This window comes from Heteronotia binoei, chromosome 21 (genome assembly GCF_032191835.1).
Source record: "Heteronotia binoei isolate CCM8104 ecotype False Entrance Well chromosome 21, APGP_CSIRO_Hbin_v1, whole genome shotgun sequence".
NCBI classification, from domain to species: Eukaryota; Metazoa; Chordata; class Lepidosauria; order Squamata; family Gekkonidae; genus Heteronotia; species Heteronotia binoei.
In genome coordinates, this window is record NC_083243.1 from 74664615 (window position 1) to 74686828 (window position 22214).

At 42.8% G+C, this 22214-nt stretch overlaps 1 protein-coding gene across 1 annotated transcript in view; it reads left to right on the top strand.

Moving 5' to 3' along the window:
* RYR3 (ryanodine receptor 3) overlaps nt 1–22214 on the top strand; it is a 721882-nt gene that overhangs the window by 593382 nt on the left and 106286 nt on the right. The window contains exons 74-84 of the mRNA XM_060262621.1: nt 2562–2658; nt 4743–4849; nt 11542–11593; nt 14072–14134; nt 14571–14670; nt 15107–15186; nt 15486–15562; nt 16255–16328; nt 16562–16579; nt 17050–17130; nt 17609–17697. Of these exons, the coding sequence (XP_060118604.1) occupies nt 2562–2658; nt 4743–4849; nt 11542–11593; nt 14072–14134; nt 14571–14670; nt 15107–15186; nt 15486–15562; nt 16255–16328; nt 16562–16579; nt 17050–17130; nt 17609–17697 (838 nt within the window). The remainder of the gene's footprint in view (nt 1–2561; nt 2659–4742; nt 4850–11541; nt 11594–14071; nt 14135–14570; nt 14671–15106; nt 15187–15485; nt 15563–16254; nt 16329–16561; nt 16580–17049; nt 17131–17608; nt 17698–22214) is intronic.

The window sequence follows — 22214 nt, forward strand, 5'->3', positions numbered from 1 at the left end:
GCAGCATTTAGAACATTTATGCAATTCAATGTAAACATACATAAATAAAAAATGCATGATCTTTAAATAAATACAAATCTCAATTCATATTCTAATACCTTTAATGGCATACAGTATCTATAAAATACATGGTAAGATAAAACAGGAGTAAATACAAATCTTTAAAGCCATTAAGACAGACAGAAACACAAAAAAACCTACAAAAACACACACACAACAAACTCCCAAAGCTGAAATACACATACAAAAACAAGGGACTCCAACATGGTGCTTATGGGTTCCATGACATCTGCTGACAGCTTTTCTGACATCTGTCAAATGTTTCTAGGAAGTGGGCAGAGCCAGGCAGGGCTGCCGCCCAGCAGTATTTCTGATTGAGTTTTGATTGGCTGTGCAGATTTTTTAAAATGTTGCATTGGCAACATTTGCCACCACAGAACAAAGATCTGCACTGTGTTACTGAAGTTAAGCTGTGATAATCATTTTGTGGCTAGCTCTGCCTCCTGCAGCAACTAGTTTGTAGCTGTGCAACCATGCCATGTCAGAATTCCAAACATGCCCACAGACTCAAAAAAATTGGGGACTCCTGCACAAAAACATAAAAACAAAAATTAAAACTTTGGACAGGGTACAGGGATTACTGAGGAAATGCCAAACAAAACAAAGGAGTCTTCACCTGCTGGTAGATGTCAACAGAAGGTGACAGACAAGGCTCCCTGGGGAAAGGGTACCAGAGTTTTGGTGTCACAACTGAGAAGACCCTGTCTTGGGTTGCAGTCTTCCTAATCTCAGAAGACAGGGGCACCCAGAACAGGGCTTCAAAAGATGACAGCAGTGGTCAAGTAGATGCGTAATGGAAGTAGACAATTCTCTGTGTATGTTAGTTCCAAACTAATTATAGAGTTTTAAAGATCAACCCCAGCAACTTGGCTGGCTGGCAGGGGGAATTAATGGAAGTAGACAATCCTCTGTGTATGTTAGTTCCAAACTAATTATAGAGTTTTAAAGATCAACCCCAGCAACTTGGCTGGCTGGCAGGGGGAATTACCCTCCCCCAAAAGGGAGGACTGCCCAGCATGTCAGCGATGTCCCTACATGACTTGTAAGTGACATAGGGATGATAGGGGTGATGTGCTGTGTTTTGAGCAAAAACTCTATGGTAGAAGCTTATTCTACCATAGAGTTTTGCCCAAAAACCAGAGTGCCCCCCCTGAACATGCGCACATCATTTCTAGGTCATGTAAGCATGCCACTGAAATGCTGGGCATTCCCTGATCCTGTTAAGTGCACCTCCCCCCATTCCCCTCCAACAGCTCACAAGACCCTGACAGCCTTAGATGGAGCCTGGTTTTGCCACTTTCTCAGCTGTGTTCCCTAACTGTAATCCTTTTCTTTCAGAGAAGCGAGTGATAAACGTTTGTTCACTGATTTTTTAAAAAAATGTCATGCTGAAGGGCATATCACTACTCAATGTACAAGAAGGTGTAACTAGGTTGTAGTGTTGACACTGGCCTTATAAAACCCAAAGCAGAAAAATCACTGGATAGTTGTCTGTATGAGGTACAAAAGCTCAAGGCATGCTATCCATTGAAATCTTTCTATTATCAAGGATATTTTTTAAAAGCTACTCAGCTGAAGAATGTGTTTTATTTTTTTCATTTTTTATAGTGAAGAAATGCAAAATACCATTCTTCCAATTCCCACAACAGTTATCAAGTTTGCTTTGGCCAGCACAGGGTGCTAGCATCAGTGTCCCATTATACGTTCAATATTTTTTTTCTTGTGGAAGATAATAGGAATGTGCATTTGGAGCTGAAATTTCAGCTACCTCTGAGCTGAAATTATACCTGAAAATACTATTTCAGGTTGGGCAGGGATATCTGGGGGGCTGAAAAAATTCCGGGGGGGGGGGGGAGGGGAAATCTCAAACAATAACAACACTCCTGAAAATCTGGGACAATAAAAACACTGCCCTAACTGAAAAAATATCCAAAATTAATATGAACATTTTTGAAGCACATACTTCAGAAGAGAATATGGAGAAGCAATTCTTTTGAGTTCCATTTTATGGATAAAATGATAGAATATTAATCTGTGAATGCTGTTTCAACAAACTCTTATATCTGTGATTTTAAATTTATTATTCACTTATACCTATTTTTATCCACAATGGGGATTTAAAGTGGATTAAAATGTTCCCCCCTTCTCCATTTTATCCTCAGAACCGTGTGAGGTAGGTTAGGCTGAGTGTGTATGAGTGGCCCAATCTCACTGAGCAAGTTTCTATGACAGAGTCAGGATTCAAATCTGGGTCTCCCATGTCTTAGTCCAGCATTTTGACTTCTACACAACACTAATTCACACTGGTGTTGTGCTAAAAGGTTAAAACAAACTGATGTGTGTGCATGAATATTGGGGAAACTATTTTATTCTGAATGTATACTGACCAATCAGAGGAACAAAATTGTACAAAATCCATATGCTTACTAATCATTAACCTCCTAAGCTTTTATATTGTATTTCGTTTATCCCTCTTGATCTCACTTTCACCCCCCTCTCAGGCATCGTTCTATTAACCTGTTCCTCCATGGTTATCAGAAATATTGGATAGAAACAGAGGAATATTCATTTGAGGAGAAAATAGTTCAGGATTTGGCTGTAAGTACAGAAGTAACTGGGCTCAGTTTGCAATACCCACATTAATCCATGCTATTATTACTAATACATCTATATGTTGTTAAATGTGTATAGCTTTTCTGTGCCAGAATTAACAGATTTTTAAATTTGTAGAGCCCAAACTGTTTTATCTGTTGGGGTTAGAACAACGACAACAAAAAAGCCAGTTTGTACAGTATAATACAACTTTATATACTGTGCACAACCATAGCATATGCCACCATTAGAAGCAACTTTTTTAGAATTGCATTGAAATGGATCATTGCTCTGCATTGTTCAGTTTGGCAATTCAATGTTTTAACTAAAATTTATTTGAAAGATTAATACAATAATGGCTTCTTTGTGTTGCTGAATTTTGGTTATTGCATAACCCTCCATTTATTTACCATTCTGAGCTTCTATTTAAGTTATTTTTGCCTGCTCTTTGATATTCTGATAAAATTGTATTTTATTGAAGTGTAAATATGTGTGATAATGTTCAGCAGTACTGTTGCCTTTGCTTATATTATAACTGAAGGACTCTTAAAGTTGGCAGATTTTATAGGTTATCGACTCCAGGTTGGGAAATTTCTGAAAATTTGATGGTGGAGCATAGGGAGGGAAGTGTTTGGGGAGGGGAGGGACCTCAGTGGTATGTAATGCCATAAATTTCACCCTTTAAGTGGACATTTTCTCCAGGGGAACTCATCTCTGGATATTATTTTTTAACTGTGGGAGATCTCCAGGCCCAACCTGGAGGCTGATAACCCTAGTCCTTATTCTGATATAGAAAGGTCCGTTTATCTTTAATTATCAGTGGGTTTCTTAACCATTTGGAATTTTTAAATGTATTCTTTTTTATAGTGATATGCTATGGGGAAGTTAGAAAGTATTTAGAACCTCAGAGGGTGCTGTAGTTTCACAGTATGACCGGGCTCTCTCTGCCACCATGAATCCTGGAGAATTCCATGAGCTTGATGAGGAAGGCCAGATCCATGATGTTAAGCCCACAGCAAGTACAGATGCATCTAGGCCTCTGCACAGAATGACTGCATCAGTTTATGGCGGACTATACTGGACAATTCAATCAAAAGACCTAGTGGATGTCTTCAAAAATAATTTAGCAAATCCTAGCTAATTAGAACTGGATTTTGTTCATCTAATTTTAGATGTAATGTGAAAACTTTGTAAATAGGGTTGACAGGTCCTATTCAAGAAATATCTGGGGACTTTGGGGATGGAGCAATGGGACATTGGGAGTGGAGCCAGGAGCAAGGTTGTGACAAGCATGATTGAACTCCAGAGGGAGTTCTGGCCATTACATTTAAATAGATTTCACACCTTTTAAAATGCCTTCCTTCCATTGGAAATAATGAAGGATAAGGCATCTTCTTCGGGGGCTCAAAGAATTGGACCCCTGGTCCAATATTTTTGAAACTTGGAGTATGTTTTGAGGAGAGGAACCAGATGCTATTAGGAAAATTTGGTGCCTCTACTAAAAAAACCAGTCCCCTCAGAGCCCCAGATACTTGCAGATCAATTCTTCCTTATTCCCCATGAGAATTGGTCTCCCTAGGGAATAATGGAGTGCCCAGAAGATCTCCCCCCACCCTCTTTCTGATGACCCTGAAGCAGGGGAAGGGCCTCCAAACCAGGTGATCTCCTGCCCCCACCTGAAGATTGGCAACCCTGTTTATAAATAGGTTCACATAAGAGAACACATAAACTGTATCAGAAGGCTTGCACAAACATATAAAGTTAGGAAAGTATTTGCAGCATTAAATTTTTTTAGGAGAGCTGCATATGAAGACAGTAAGCAATCAGTTCATAATAATATAGAATTACAAATTAGCTTTTTTTCATGCTTATTAATGTATTACAATTGTTAATTACAAATTAGATTTGTACATGCTTATTAATAGTATGGTGACATTTTCCTGATGTTGTATACTCCCAGGTATATAGGCACTGAGAAAAGATTTTTAATCTAATGTTTTTAATGTAAACATTTCACTGAATTATATTTTGTTTCTTTCACTATTCATAATATTTTATTTATAAATTATTCCAATTTAATTATTGCACAGACCCCTTCAAATAAAAGTGAGGAGGAAGAGGAAGAAGCTGAAAAACATCCTGACCCTCTTCATCAAATTATTCTTCATTTTAGTCGGAATGCTCTCACTGAAAGAAGGTAGTTGGACTGGATTTAAAATTTTATATATCCAATTGTAATATTGTTTCCTCCCCCCCCCCCTCCAAGAGGTTCTGCTACTTTAAAAACCATTAAAAGCCCTCTGATAGCCACCTGTCTGACAATCAAATATTGGGAAGCTCTACAGGGAAGCAGAGTATTAAAAAGAAATTGTTCAGAAGGCATCACTTGTCCCTCACCAGCTTAATCATGCCCTCCAAGTGGCCCCTGGTTATAGGGAGACCATTGGGTATTGCCTAGGCATGGGTAGTGTCTTCAAAAGACTAAAGGGGGGAGGCTACGGAAGACAGGTCAGCTCTGGCTTCCAACCCAGAAAAGAGGAGAAGAAGATATTGGATTTATATCCCGCCCTCCACTCCGAAGAGTCTCAGAGCAGCTCACAATCTCCTTTACCTTCCTCCCCCACAACAGACACCCTGTGAGGTGGGTGGGGCTGGAGAGGGCTCTCACAGCAGCTGCCCTTTCAAGGACAACCTTTGCCAGAGCTATGGCTGACCCAAGGCCATGCAAGCAGGTACAAGTGGAGGAGTGGTGAATCAAACCCGGTTCTCCCAGATAAGAGTCAGCACACTTAACCATTACATCAAACTGGCTCTCCAGAGTAGATCTACAGAAAAGGAGTTGGAACAGGGTGGTACTCAAACTCCACCTCTCTCTATCTGAGGCCATGGTAAGAAAATTCAAACAAATTGTATCCTGGTGGATGATGTATGGGTAGGGTTGCCAAGTCCAATTCAAGAAATATCTGGAGACTTTGGGGGTGGAGCCAAGAGACATTGGGGTGGAGCCAGGAGACATTGGGGACGGAGCCAGATGCAAGGGTGTGACAAGCATAATTGAACTCCAAGGGAGTTCTGGCTATCACATTTAAAGGGACAGCACACCTTTTTAAATGCCTTCCTTTCATAGGAAATCATGAAGGATAGGGACACCTTCTTTTGGGGCTCATAGAATTGGACCCCCTGGTCCAATCATTTTGAAACTTGGGGGTATTTTGGGGAGAGGCACTAGACACTATACTGAAACTTTGGTGCCTCTACCTAAAAAAACAGCCCCCCCCCCCAGAGCTTTCAATACCTCCAGATCACTTTAAATATAATACCTCGTCACTTTAAAAATAACAGCACTTTTATTTAGTTTTACTGAGCTTTAAACTCCTTTAACCTTTTAACTCTGACAGATTTTAACTGTCAATATTTTTAGAATTGGATAATTACTTATTTATTGGTTATTTAAATGAACTGTTTATTGATTAGCTAATTGGAGGATATTATTTATGGCAAATTAATTAGAGATGAGGGTTTTTTTTCTTTTTAATTAAGGTGCCAATGGAGGTAATAAATTTAACCATTGTTAGCTAATGAATTAGGGGTTGACTGGGGAGGGATTTAAATTAAATAACTATTAGTTATTGGCAGATAGTTTATTGATAAATCTGTTGGAGACGGGAGGGTTGAGGAGGGAATAGATACAACTATTCTGCCAGTCTGAAGGCTGGTGGGCACCAGCAGGAATGACTGGCCTGAGGATTCCAGTACTCCTGGGGAGGGGAAGGTATGACGGTGGGAACAGGCAGAAATATAAGGGAAGGAGTCTGAGACATGACAGTGCTCGACCACCTTCCAGCCTGCGTCCCATCCTGACGGTGACAGGTACTGGGGCCAGGCGAAATTACTCGCCTCCGTCACTGGTGTTATGTAATGCCAGGTCCATTAATAACAAGATCTCTACCCTTCGGGAATTCCTGTTCGAGCAGGATATGGACCTGGCATGCGTGACTGAGACCTGGGTGTGCGATGGAGAGACCGTAGCCCTCTCCCAGATGGCCCCCCCAGGATTCTCGGTCTTTCACCAGTCACGGACTAGCGGGTGGCGGGGAGGAGTAGCACTATTCATACGAGAGGCTTTCTCCTTCCGGGCTCTCCTGGCCCCGGAGATAAGGGCATTGAATGTGCCGGTCTGATGTGGGACACTGGGGAGGGGTTGGTGATTTGGCTGGTGTACCGTCCACCTTACGCACCGGCTGGCGCCTTACCATCCGTGATGGAGGCTGCAGCAGGCTGGGCATTGGAGTACCCAAGGCTTTTGATCCTGGGTGACTTCAATGTTCATGCTGATGACGCGGCCTCCAATCAGGCGATGCACCTGGTGTCATCCATGGTGACACTAGGACTCTCCCAAGTTGTTACAACGCCCACTCATCAGGCGGGGCACATGTTAGACTTGGTCTTCGCGGCGGGAGTTTTAGTGAACGATATTACTGCCAAAGCAGTGCCATGGTCGGATCACTATGCCCTCAAGGCTCGTGTGGATATGCCACCCTGAGCCTGTTTAGGCGGCGAGCGTATTTTGGCTCACCCGCAGAGCTTGATGGACCCGGAATGGTTCATGATGGCGCTGCGGGATCCCTGGCCCCCTGGCGATTCCTTAGATGATCTGGTGGAGTCTTGGAATGATAGACTCTCCAGAGCCATCGATGAGATCGCACCTAGGCATCCTCTGCGCCCTTGTTTAAAGCCGACGCCTTGGTATAACCAAGAGTTGCGGCAATTAAAACAGGGACTCAGACGACTAGAGAGGCAATGGCGGCGTACTCGAGATGAAGCGACTCGAACATCTTATAGAGAGATTATGAAGTCCTATGAGATGGTGGTCAAAACCGCAAAGAAAACATACTTTGCGGCTAAGATTGCATCTGCAATTTCGCCCCCTGCACAACTGTTCAATATAATTCGGACTCTTACAACGCTGCCACAAGGCAGACCAAATTCTAATGAATTGGAGATTGGCTGTGAGGCTTTTGTGAATTTTTTTGCAGATAAGATCGCGTTGCTCCGCCACGACCTTCCTGCCATATTAGAGACAGTCTGCGAACCTGAGGCTCCGTGCCTGTCTTCGGATTGTGTTCTGGATGGTTTCAGTGCTCTCAGACTGGAGGAAGTTGACAGGATCCTCTTATCTGCACGCCCAACAACCTGCAATTTGGACCCATGCCCCTCCTGGCTTATTAAAACCTGCCAGAGGGAGCTCAGATACCCTGTACGGGATATCATAAATAGATCCCTGATGGAAGGGCACTTTCCAACACCACTCAAAGAGGCGATGGTCCGTCCCCTCTTGAAAAAAACAACGTTAGACCCGGCCGAATTGGTACACTACCGGCCGGTCTCGAATTTGCCCTTTTTGGACAAACTTATCGAGAGGGCAGTGGCGATGCAGCTACAGAGTTTCCTGGAGGATGCTTCCATCCTTGATTCCCATCAGTCCGGCTTTCGCCCAGGCCATGGGATGGAGACGTTGCTGGTTGCCCTGGTAGATGACCTTCAACGGCATCTGGATCAAGGCGGCTCGGCGGTGCTGATGTTGTTGGACCTGTTGGCAGCCTTCGATACGGTCAACCATCGGCTACTGACCTGCCACCTCGCCAACGCAGGGATTCAGGGGTTGGCCTTACAATGGCTTTCCTCCTTGCTTGAGGGTCGGGGACAAAGGGTGGCGATTGGGGATGAACTGTCCCAGAGACGCACGCTTGATTGCAGAGTGCCTCAAGGGGCGGTGCTTTCCCAGATGTTATTTAACATCTATATGCGCCCCCTTGCCCAGATTGCCCGGAGGTATGGGTTGGGTTGTCATCAGTACACTGATGACACCCAGCTCTATCTGCTTATGGATGGATGGCCTACCTGCATCCCAGAAAATTTGGACCAGGCGTTACAGGCTGTGGCTAGGTGGCTACGGCTGAGTGGACTGAGGCTAAATCCAGCGAAGACAGAGGTCCTTTGCTTGGGCCGTCATGGCCCAGGAAGGGAAATCCCCCTGCCAGTTTTTGGGGGTACTATTGGAGCCTTCCCTAACAATGGAGGCTCAAATAGCAGCCACTGCTAAGTCCTCATTCTTCCATCTTAGGCGGGCGAGGCAGTTGGTTCCTTTCCTGAAGCACGACGATCTAGCAATGGTGATTCATGCAATGGTCACCTCGAGGTTGGATTATTGTAATGCCCTCTACATGGGGCTGCCCCTGTGCCGAACCCGGAAGTTGCAGTTTGTGCAGAATGCCGCTGCCCGGCTGTTATTAGGGCTCCCAAGATGGGAGCACATTCGGCCAGGGCTCCGGGATCTGCACTGGCTGCCAATAATATACCGAGTCTGGTACAAGGTGCTGGTTATTACCTTTAAAGCCCTATATGGCCTAGGACCTGCCTACCTTAGGGACCGTCTCTCCCCACATGTTCCCCAGAGAGTGCTGAGATCGGGCTCTCAAAATCTGCTTGATATCCCTGGGCCAAAAGAGGCCTGTCTGAAATCCACCAGGGACAGGGCCTTTTCAGTAAAGGCTCCTTGCTGGTGGAACCAGCTGCCGGAGAAGGTGAGGGCCCTGCGGGACCTTGGCCAGTTCCACAGGGCCTGTAAGACAGCCCTCTTCCGGCTGGCTTATAACTAACTGGCATTAGAAACTCTATAGAAGATTGCAGTGTAGTAGTCTGATTGATCGCCTGTTTTTATGTTTTGCCATTTTACTGTTTTAACGGTGTAATTTGTTGTATTTTAAATCCAAAACCTATGTTAGTTTTTATGTGTTGTATGCCGCCCTGAGCCACTTTGGTGGGAAGGGCGGGATATAAATTGAAATAAACTGAAACTGAAACAGATCAATTCCCTTGCTGGGACCTGGGGATTGGCAAACCTATGTATGGGGCATGGGATCCCACATAACAGTGGTTAATTCCCTTTACGCATGTTTAACATAGTTAAGCTGCACCTACGCACCATATAATGAACTCTCCATTAGTTCATTAAACTACTGTAACTAATCATAATTGTACATGGTCAGACTAAGGACCTTTAACTAGTTATCTGGCATTAGGGTGGTTGTTAGTTGATTGATATCAGCATGTCAATTTTGGAAATAAGGCATTTCAAATCAAGATTGGATTGTATCTATTTTCAGTAATTGGTATCATGCTATAGCAGATGAGATCTTCATTTTAAACTGACTTTTTTCACATCAAAACTATTTGGAAAAAAATTGTGATGTAAATGGGCACTTCCACGAGTCATTCTTGTGCCACTTCTGAAACTTCTGAATTTCAAAAGTGGCTTGAAAGATACCATATAAAGTTGGGGGGCAGAGTCCCACTGTGTGTACGGATTTGGTCCATTTCTATTAATTCCAGCCATGATACGGAAGCTACATTTTTTTAAATGGAATTTTGCTTCTGCTTCCTTGTGAAAATTCTAATCCACATGGCTTCCCACATTATAGTGAGTGTACATACTTGCCTGTATAGAAATGTCTGCATTTCACATTCCTGCATCGACTGTAGATTTGTTTAGGACTGTCAGCTATGGGTGTAAACAAGTGACTAACAGCATCAGATTGAATATATAGACAATATATTAAGGGGGGTAACAGATCCCATTGAGTGATGGCTACAACTCATGCAGCCCAAGTTTTTGAATGTGGGATTCGATTTTCACTGTTGCACTACTCTTTTGCATGTGGATTTCTGTTGATGCATCAAGACAAAGGTTTTGGATTGGGGTTCTATTCTAAAGAAGGGAGATTATCCTTTTAGTCAAAGAAAGTAAATGCTTACTTCTCAAAAAGAAAGGATGAATATATTACAAAAATTTCCGTTTCTGAGGGGCTAATTTCATGTCACATACAAATATGTGTGTAATGGAGGTCCATTAAAGAAAGAAAGAAAGAAAGAAAGAAAGAAAGAAAGAAAGAAAGAAAGAAAGAAAGAAAGAAAGAAAGAAAGAAAGAAAGAAAGAAAGAAAGAAAGAAAGAAAGAAAGAAATGCAACTTTACAAATGGGAGTTGGGACTGGAGAAGTGATGGATGGTTTGGTTGTATTCCTTCTCTAAACCATGTCATTTCCTTTTCCCCAGTAGAGTTCCAAACTCAAGTTTGCCTGTGCAAACCCAGTGGAGGAGAAAGCTGGGGAAGGGTGCTGCTGGCTTGGATTGAAGAAGTAGTGAAGGGTTATGCATAATGGGCCATTAGAACCCTACTGTGCACCTATTGTGTACGGAGCCCCTTAGTAGTTCCTGTAGTGGTGGAGATGACAGTTGAGTTCTTTATTTTAACTGTCAACTTGTTATAGCAATTTTTTTAAGTAGTGCATGGGACAATGTTGGTTGGCATAGGTGTTATATAATTTTAATAGAATATTAATCTAATAAAAAGAGTAAAAAGAAAAAAGTTAAAACTTTAAGACCTGTGCCTTTTTAAATTAGATTGTAGCCTTCTCAAAAAGAAAATCTTCTTAACAGAACAATGAGAGAACATTATAGTTAGAGTTTTCAGTTATTGTTGAAAATCAATTTAGTGCCTGATAAAATCATTGATAATCATCAGAGCTATAGAAAAACCATGGCTGGAATCTCTGATAGCTTGTAAGCATTTCTTGGGCACAACAGACAAAAAATAAATTATTTTTTTCTTGCAAGTCAACAGATATGCAATTCTATTGTAAAGGTATACTTTAACAATGAACCTAATATAGTCCCTATACTTATAGGCTTTTCAGATAGTATCATGGTTTGCAGGAAGTTAAAAGTAACTCTGCTTCATTGGTACATGGAATTGCAGTTCATCTGGTGACTTCTAAATTCACTTCAGAAACAGTTTTAATAATACAACTACTTTATTAACTTTATTACAGCAAATTGGATAATGACCCACTGTATACTGCATATTCAGCAATGATGGCAAAGGTATGTATCTCATTTCAAAATCTACCTTAAAACAATTATTTTAAAGTCCCCATTTTTGTTATGTAACCTTTAATCCTTTTGAGATTTGAGCTGCTTGACCTGACAGATATCCTTGGATTCCCCCCCGCCAAGGATAAATAGCAGCCATAGGATGACTAGGATTCAGTTGGAACCATGACATGGAAGGAGAGGTTTTAATTATTTCCCCCTGCACACTTTTCCTGATTTCAGCTTGCCCTTTTAAGCTGCTTTTTATCTATATAGTTTCCTGTATGTTTCCTCCTACATGTCAGATAAGAACTATGATTGAGGTTAGAGAAAGGGTTAAAACCCCTCCTGTTCCATGGCCTGACTCTAAATTAGCAAGCCTTACAGCTGCTATTCATGCAACATCTCTGTAGGTTGTTTCTTACTGTTACAAAGTTTTAACCTAAGCTTGGGGCAGTACCCCCAGGTAATTCTACACAAGTAGTTTAATTCCTTTTAGAAATCTAAACTTGAAATAACAAGTATCATTATCTATATGTAGGGACCCCTGCTATTGTGATTAATAAATATAATCCTTCTATTAATAATTTGTTCTGGGGCTCAAGCCAGAATGTAGAGAAGTGTACAAAGTGAGTGACCAAGCACTGCACACTACACACAAAAACTCACCATATCAAACCATGACAGAATGGGAGGCCTGTATGTGTCTCCCATCCACTCAGTTAAGGAATGTGCAGTTGCATCCCTTGTGTCCAACACTGCCTGCACATGCACATATGAGAGAAGAACTAAATCTTTCTTTTGAGATCTTCTATGTACCCATGCTGTGCCCACAGTAAGCTGGAATGAGCCTCTACTACTATTATTTAATATTTAATTAAGTACTATCATGTCACAACCAATTTATGGCAACCCCTGAAATAGTTTCCAAGGTAAGAGATGAGCAGAGGCAGTTTTGCCATTGCTTACCACTACATAGCAACCCAAATCTTGCTTGCTGATCTTCCATCAAAGTACCTAATCATGACCAACCCTGCTTAGCTTCTGAATTCCTAGGAACTCAAGACTGGTTTGGGCGATTCAGGCTTCTGTTATCATTATTACTTTTGATAATAATAAACTGGGAGTCCTTACCAATCATAGAGGCAAACCACATACAGATAAGCAAGTCACGCAGAAAAATACTTTATAAATTAAAAAGAACCCACACATAATAATACCAGTATGATGTGCACTGGGCATGCTCTATAAAGAAGGAAAATAGAATGGGGAGGGAAGTTGGCTGGCTCAAACTCCTAAGAGGTTAGTAATCTGGAGTGAGAGAGCAAGTGGAAATTTTCCAAATTCCTTGCAAGCCTATATCTTGACATATATTTATTAACACAGCCTACTGGTTAGTAATAATATAATGATAATCTGATTAAGTTCTTTCTCTGGACGAATGTAGTTGATGCAGGCCTTGATGTAAATCTCAAATTTTGGCAGGTTCATGAAGAAAAATGATTAAAAATGATTAAAATTCAAGTTTACTAGCTTCATGGTGTTAGATGCAAATAAGTAAACCTAGATGAAATGAATCTTATATTGCAATATATATATTGTAATATACACATTACCATGGGAATCATGAAACTGAGGAAAAAGCTGTCTGAACAGAACCCAGGGTGAAGGTTGGTTGGAAGATGCACCTGAGACTGTAAATCGTGGCTACAATTTATCTGAGTTGCCAGAATTTTAGCATTCTAATCTATATTATGATAAAAAAGTGGGGGTTACTGACAATTAACAGCATAATCCTTAGAACACTGTTTTGAGAGTAAACTCCACTGGAATAGACTTCAGGGGAATTATGATCAGACATGTTTAGGATTTCACTGGTAATTTCTGCACTTGTGAACTCACCTACTCTAAACAGAAGACATGTGGAGGAGGGGTCATGTGCCTAGACTGGAAGAAGTAGGACTAAATCATGTTTCCAAGTTGTGTACATGGGCTGTACAAGGAAGTGAGGAAAGGATGAGTAGGGAAGGGTGAAAAGTTGCTGGATTTACTTGTCTAAAAACTCTCTCATGCTCCTTCTGTTCCTATTCTAGTCACAGATATTTTGGGACCAGATAATTAAGATCTTATTTCCAGTGAAATTGGGGGAATAAGAATGAGCTGAAAGATTTTTTTTCCTCTTTTGAGTGCTAAATCCCTTTTGTCCACGTACTAGAAGTTTCTTTTCTATTTGCTTTATATAAGTGAGATAAGATTACTAGTATTTCTAGTACAGATGAGAGAAGAACATGGTTGTACATGTGTATGTGAGAGAGAGTGAGAGTATGGATAGATGGATAAGGGCTTGATACTGTGTATTTATATGGGTGAATTCATTGAGGTGCCAGGTGCATGAAAGTTTTTTTTTTAAAGAAAAACATATCTTTGCTTATAAATATTGCCTTAGTAATACTCTTGAATTATCTGATTTATCTTCTACATGAAAAACAGAGCTGTCAAAGCGGAGAAGATGATGAAGATGATGATGAAGAAGAAAAGGAGAAGACATTTGAGGTGAATCTTTTAACTAAAATTCTTTCATGTCACAGCTTTAAAAAGTAAAGTAACAATAGAGACAATGTAACACTCTATCCATACTGTTCCTGAAAAAATACCATATAAGATGAAGAACTTCCTGAATATGTACATTTTCAGCAGTCAGTTGAACTTTTCTACAAAAGCATTATGGAGATTGTTTATGAAAATCAAAGCTTACCAGATGTTACCAGAGTAGGATAGTTTATTATCAGGCTGATAATCTAATTCACATCTCATTTGCATTGCTATCCTATGCGCAGTTCCTCTGATCTAAAATATTAAAATAAGTGAGCTTAGAATGAAGTGTCTTTTCACAGGACTACACTGTTATGCTTTTGGCTATTAACTACAGGTACCATTACATATTAAGGAAACAAGAAATACTAAATTTTCACTATATTCTCATGTTCAGGAAAAAGAAATGGAAAAGCAAAAAACTCTTTATCAACAGTCTCGACTCCATGAACGTGGAGCTGCTGAAATGGTATTGCAGATGATTAGTGCCAGTAAAGGTAAGGTTTCTGTAAATAAATAAAAGATTATCAGATCTTTATGCATGCATTGTTTTGGTTGATCTCTGGGGTACAAAAGCGGCTGATCGCATATTATAAACACATAAAATAAGTACAAAAATGTCTCTTAGCAGCTTAAATCTTATCAAATGGTGTTGCAAAACTTGCTTTAATTTGGCAGTTATTGTACTGGCATGTACTTTTGTTTTCCTGAAGCCAAATCAAATTGCAAATACAATAACCCCAGTCCATTGAGTAGCCTGGCAGATATGGCAGGGACAGTGCACTCAGTGAAACTGTTTTGCTGTAGTGTTTGTGTTTGTTTTGCTCCAAACTGCAGGTTTTACAAATATATTGTCTGATGGTACTGCTCGAAACAATTTTTAAACGTGAGTTACTTTACTCACAGTTGAATTATTGTGTTCTTGATCAACAGGGGAAATGGGGCCCATGGTAGTAGAAACATTGAAACTTGGTATTGCTATTCTAAATGGAGGTAACTCCGTTGTTCAGCAGGTAACCATATTTAACCATTACATATTCTATCTGTGCATACATATTATGTTGAAAATGTTAATATTTCATTGCTAGAAGCATTGAGAAGTTAAGGATTATGGTTAAGAGCAATTTGACTGTTTAGGAAATTGTATAAGGAAATGTGTGAGCAGATGTTCTCTTAGCATATATCGATTTGCTAGGTAAAATTGGAAAAACTTCGTGAATATAACAAAAGGTGAAAGCTGTTCTTGGTGAAAGTGCCATAAAAAGCATCTGTCCATTTTAAATATATATTTTCTTCAAACTTTTGTTTTCAGAAAATGTTGGACTATTTGAAGGAGAAAAAAGATGCTGGGTTTTTTCAGAGTCTTTCTGGTTTAATGCAATCTTGCAGGTAAAGACACGTGAGTTTTCTGGTAGCACTGCCAAATCCTCAAGCAGACAGACCTCTTTCATAGAATTAGTTGCCAACAAATCAGTGTAATAAAGGTGGTTTCAATTACCTTCCTTTGTCAGATAAATAATGTTATGTTATTTTATATATTCTCAACTGTTTGTATTCTTGTGTTATATGACTGTAATCCAGACAATGAAATAAACTATAAATACATTTTTTTTCACAGAATAAAAACATTTACTTGAGATGCAGTCATTCTTTTAGGTCCAAGAATTTAAGCCTCGGTCCAAGAATTTAAGCCTCTGTATAGAAAATAAATGTTTGAAATGAATTTGGTATTTAAAAGAGTATGTTTTTACAAAATGATACATCTCACATAGAATTTTGGTGAGAGATTGTTAGACATTTGAAAAAGTATTTTAAGATCATTTTTATCTCTTCACATAATTTGCTGTGACAGCAGTAGAAAGATTACTATGAAACATGATTAGATTTAAGAAGACACCTTGATCCTTTAATGACCTTTGGAAGCACTAAGATTTTAATCTTCAGACTAAAAAAAACTTTGCAACTTTGTTGATAGAATGTTTTGCTTATTGGCAAACTAATGCTAGCACTAGTTCAGGAATTCTGTTGCTATTAGATACAACAATCTTTTCAGTATTTTTTATTTGTTTGTCTGTTAAAAGTGTTCTTGACTTGAATGCCTTTGAGAGACAAAATAAAGCAGAAGGCCTTGGAATGGTTACAGAAGAAGGAACACGTAAGTATAATAAATGTAGTACTTCTAATTCAACATAATGATTACATTTCCTTCTTTTCTTTTTTAACATCAAAATAGGTTTTATAATCACATGGATTTCTTTATTGATAGTTTCATTAAATAATTTAGTATTCAACTATTATGCCTTTTTAGTTTCCAAGAGAAACATCTAAACAAAAAAATGTAATTTATAACTTTCTTATCCTGTATTATTATTTTTCTTTGATCCACAGTCATCGTACGTGAGCGTGGTACGTTTGGGTTTACAGCTTTTGATGCTATTGTGTGTTGCAAATTCTGAAAGAAATCTTCTTTAATTGCATCTTTCCAGACATCCTTTAGGTTTAGTTTCATGGTCTGCAGCCGGTTGCGTGTTGAGCTTGGAGAAACAATTTGATGCTTAATTAAAGAAGTGTCTTTCATATTTAAGGCATGGTTTGATTAATGACTAACCATTTACCTATTAGATCTTTAGTCCTGTAGTTTCGATCATGAATGCTTTGGAGTGCTAAATATTTTGGCTTTGCTTTTTCTGTTTCATAGTTTGTTTTTTTATCATTCTCTCCAATACATTCTTTTAAAAATTACTGTAAATCAGCTTACAGTATTTGCTTTTTATTAAAATCACTTAGTTTGAAGGATGCTGTTGGAAGATAATAAATGTTCTGCATGTTTGAAAATACTGATGATTGCATAATTCATTGTACTGTATATTTTCAAGGTGAGAAAGTACTACAGAATGATGAGTTTACTAAAGATCTGTTTAGATTTTTACAACTGCTGTGTGAAGGTCATAACAATGGTAAGTGGGCTGCAGTACGTTTTCAGTAACTTGCTGTTTTGTTAAAATCCTTAATTGGAGACAAAAGCTATCTAATGTTTCCCCTATCTAAAATTATTTTGATTTTTCCCATGAAAGGGAATTAATTCAACAGTCTTTGACTAAATGGTATCTTAGAATTTGAGGGGAGGGGGGACATTTTGAACATAAAGTAGTTTTTTTCTAACTAGAAATCAGTTTGCCAAATCAAAATTTATGCATGAGAAGATTTTTAAACACTATTGCTAACAGCTTTTGCTTAAGAAATATGTACATTCTGTGGCATTTTTAAACATGACACTATACTGGCATGTATAAAGTGCAAATAATAAAGATAACATTCCCTTCATAATGATAATGCCATTCATATTTTTTTCCATTATCAGTATAGAAGCAAATATGGCAAGGTTTATTTTTATGTATTTTTCATTTATTTACTCAAATTATTTTGTTATTTCAGATTTTCAGACTTATCTACGCACTCAAATGGGAAACACCACAACAGTGAATATAATTATTAGCACAGTTGATTATCTCTTGCGTCTTCAGGTAAGATGCACAACAATTTTTATTGTGTCACAATTGCCATACCTGCTTTGGAAACAGTTTATATACCATAACCAATGTTTATACCATAATTTTTGTTGCTGTTGGCAGTTTACTTCCATTGCTCTTTATGTCTTCTGAGAGTTTCCATGGTATTGTCCACTATTGCATCTTCTCTTGCTTTTTATGGTTATACTATTCATTATTTTAAATTCTTTTTAATAATTTTACTGTAGTCTTTTTTGAGGGACTAAGCAGGCAAAAAGTGAATCTTTGTGAAGAAAGTGGACTATAATTGAAATGGTGAATAATAAGACATACATTTGAGATATACATATACATAGGCTGGGTCCTGACTGGCAGCTTGGAGTGCACAGGAGGCATCCCAAATCAGGCCAGCTCAAAATGGAATGGTGGAAGCCTCTCACTCTCCTGCCACCAGGTTGATCTGACCTGGCAACACTGGTGGGAAGGGTCAAATGGCTGCCAGCTATTTAACCTGCCAGTTTCATTTCCCTCTGCTTCAAAGAGAGGGAGAAGAACCAAAGGGCTTAATGGATGGCAGACATTTAAACCTGACAATTCCGTGGGTCTTCCAGTCAGCTGTTAGGTTTAAATGGCTGCTTCGCCCTGTTTTGAAAGGGGGGTGAGTGAAACTGTAATGTACTCAGTGATGAGATGTGTAGAAGGCAACATACTTTATTGTAAGGTACATTACGGAACTGAGACACGCGGGCCGGGATTGGGCCGGGACCCGCTTTATATACATTTATCCCGGAACAGCCCCCTAGCTGGCCAGCCCAATCCTGGCCAGTCAAACTTCCCGCCACTGGTCTTGATAGGCGGAGTCTTTTCCCGTGCTGCGTAGGGTGACCAAGGGACTTCCCCTGGTCGCCCTTTACTGTGGGGCTGCGTGGTGCTTTGTTTAAGACACTACACTCCTCCCCCCCTAGTCTAAGACACATAGTCCTGCAAGTAGGCTGGAGCCCTGCATTCCCGGGTAGATCGCCGCGGGGTTGCTTGCGGCGTGAAAGTGGGCTCTAGGCAGGGGGCCGCCTCTCGGGGATTCTCCCTCGGTGGCTGGTGGGCCGGCTCTGGTTGCAGTTCAGGATCGGCCGGCCTTGGGGAATCGTACGTCGGCAGGCTCGGCGCTGGCGGGGCCGCTTCTGGGGTTTCCGTTGCTGGCTCTCCCTCGCTAGTCACTTCCTCCGCCTCGTGTAGTTCCTCCAGCAGGGTACGACGGCGCAGCTGATCGATGTGCCTCCTCAGAACCTGGCCCCCCTCAGTCGCTATCTTGTATGATCGGGAACCTGTCTCCCTCAGTACCCGGCCGGCTACCCATTCTGGACCGCTTGCGAAGTTCTTTGCATAGACGGGATCACCCGGAAAGAACCCTCGCACCGCTTCCCTGACTTCTGGGGAACTGCGGGTGTCTGTGGCTCGGTCCGGGTGTAGCCTGTCTAACCTGGTTGTTAATTTCCTCCCCATGAGTAGTTCCGCGGGGCTGGACCCTGTTGTTGATTTTGGGGTAATCCTGTTATGGAACAGGAAGGCTGCGAGGCGGTGGTCCCAGTCCCCTTGGACAATGCGACCCAGCGCCTCTTTGGTGGTTCTCACCATGCGTTCAGCCTGGCCGTTGGTGGAAGGATGGAAGGGGGCAGACCTAATGTGCTTTATGAGGTATCTCCCTATGAACTCCCGGAACTCCCGGGAGGTAAATGTGGTGCCATTGTCAGTGACCAGGGAATCAGGGATCCCGTGCGTGCAGAAAATTCTCCGTAAGGCTCTGACGGCTGCCGCCATGGAGGTAGACACTACCAGGATTACCTCCAGCCATTTTGTATAGGCATCGACCAGGATAAAGAATATTTGACCCTGGTATGGCTCGGCGAAATCTAAGTGAAGACGGGACCACGGCCGCCTGTTAGACTCCCATCGGAGGACTGGTGCGGAGGGCAGATCGGGCCTGGACTCCTGGCATGGTTGGCACCTTCTCACCCACCCCTCTATTTCCTCATCCATGCCTGGCCACCACACATAGTTTCGGGCCAGGGCTTTCATCCTTACAATCCCCGGGTGGGTTTCGTGCAGAGCTTCGAGTACCTGTTTGCGCATGGGGGGGGGGGGGAGCCACCACCCTGCTGCCCCAGAGTATGCACCCCTTGTGGGAGGATAGTTCGTCTTTACGGAATGCGAACGGCCTGAACTCACTGTCCACCTTGCCCATGGGCCACCCACTTCCCACCCAGTCCAAAACCCGAGCGAGGATATGGTCCCTGCCTGTTGCTCGAGCCACCTCCGCGGCGTGGAGGGGGCGGTTGGGCAGGGACTCGATGAGCATCACCCTGTGGGCTGGGGCGGGATCTGGGTCTGTTGAAGGCAGCGGCAGGCGGCTGAGGGCATCAGCGTGCCCCATGGCTTTGCACGGGCAGTGCACCAATGTGTACATGTAAGAGTTCAGGAATTGGTTCCACCTCAGGACCCACTGTGATAATATTTGTAGGGTCTGGCGGTCAGGGCCGAGGAGACCCAGGAGCGGCTTGTGGTCCGTGGCAATGGTGAAATGCCTACCATACAAGTGGTCGTTGAATTTGTGCATCCCCGCCACGATTGCCAAGGCCTCCTTATCGATTTGAGCGTAGTTGCGCTCCGCGGGGGTCAGGGTCCTTGAATAGTATGCCACCAGGACTTCCCTCCCGTCTGGAAGTTGGTGCCCCAGGACGGTGCCCACTCCGTACGGGAAAGCATCGCAGGCCAGGATCAGCGGCAGGCCCTTGTCAAAGTGGTGAAGCATGGCGTTCGAGACTAGGAGGTCTTTTACCGCTTGGAACGCAGCCGCTTGGCGCTTCCCCAGACCCACGGAGCTTGTTTGTCCAGCAGCCGGTGGAGCGGTTCCACTATGGCCGCTTTGTGGGGCAAGAACGAATGATAAAAGTTCAACAACCCCAAAAAACTCTGTAGCTCCGCTTTGCACGTGGGGGCTGGGGCCTGGACGATAGCCCTGGTCTTGTCTGCCGTCGGGTGGATTCCCACCGCATCCACGACGAACCCCAGGAACTCCACCCGCGGCACTCCTAGGAAACATTTTTCTTTTTTTACTTTCAGCCCCACCACTTGGAAGCGGCTGAGCACCTCTCTCAGGTGGCTGTTGAATTCTCGTGCGTCCGGGGCAGCAATTAGAACGTCATCGAAAAATGGCTGCACTCCGGGGATCCCTTTAAGGAGAGAGTCCATTATGCTCTGAAAAATCCCTGGAGCTACACTAACCCCGAATTGTAGCCGCCGAACCCTGAAAGCTCCCCTGTGAGTCACTATGGTCTGTGCCTCAGCTGTCTTGGCGTCGACCGGTAGTTGCTGGTACGCTTGGGCTAAATCCAGCTTTCCAAAAATTTTGGACCCTGCTAGTGCCGCCAGTATATGGCTAACCACCGGGACGGGGTAGGGGTTGTCCTGGAGCGCTTTGTTTATTGTGCACTTGTAGTCAGCGCAAATTCTCACGTCCCCATTGGGTTTCACCGGCATGACTATGGGGGTTTCCCAGGCCGCATAAGGCACTGCTTCTAGGACACCTTGGGTTGTGAGGCGGTCCAGTTCCGCCTCTATCTTTGGTTTTAAGGTGAACGGGACTCGCCCCGCCTTAAGCCGGATCGGTCTGACCAGGGGATCGAGCGGCAGGGTGATAGGCAGCCCTTTGTAACTCCCCAGGGACCCATCGAAAACTGCCTGGAACTCCCGGCAGACGTCCTCAAAATTGCCCGTCTGCACTTGCTCCACCCCTACTAACTGGATCCCCAACGGTTGGAACCAGGCCAGCCCCAGTAAGGTTGTGAGCTGGCGCTTGACCACCAGGATGTCCAGTGGCCCCAGGAAGCTCCCTCTCTCTACCCGTACCCGAGCCCACCCCACAATGTGCACCAGGTTTTTCTGGAAGTCCCTCAGAACAAAGTCAGCCGGCCTCAGGTGGAGGCGGCGGCGAGGACAAAGTCTCCTTAGGATTTCCTCCGAAATTATGGAGATGGAGGAACCCGAGTCCACCTCCATGAGGCATGGGGTGCCCTCGATGAGGACCGTCATTTTGACCTTGTCGGGGGCAGAGAGGGGCAAGTTCAATACCTGCAGGCTGGTTGACGCTGTCGTGTGGGCCTCGGTGGAGTCGTGATGCGCTGTCGGTTGCCGGCGACTGTTCTGGACCTGGCAAGCCCGAGCAATGTGGCCCATCTTCCCACAGCTTCGGCAGTCCATGTTGCAGTATGGACAATCCCTCCTCTCGTGGGGGTCACCACAGCTGGCGCATTTGATGGTGGGGGGTCTCTTCATTGCTCGCTGTCTCATGGGGGCTCTTGGGTCCTCTCCTTGTGGCCGCCGGAGCTGGAAAGCCTCTTCGTCCTCCCGATCACCCGGTGCCATCCCTTCATGGTGGACTGCCTCTCCACGTGGGTGGCTGTACGCTTTGGTGGCCCTCTCGAAGGCCATCGCCTCGTTGAAAGCTTGTTGGAGGGTGAGCTCTTCCTTGGCGAAGA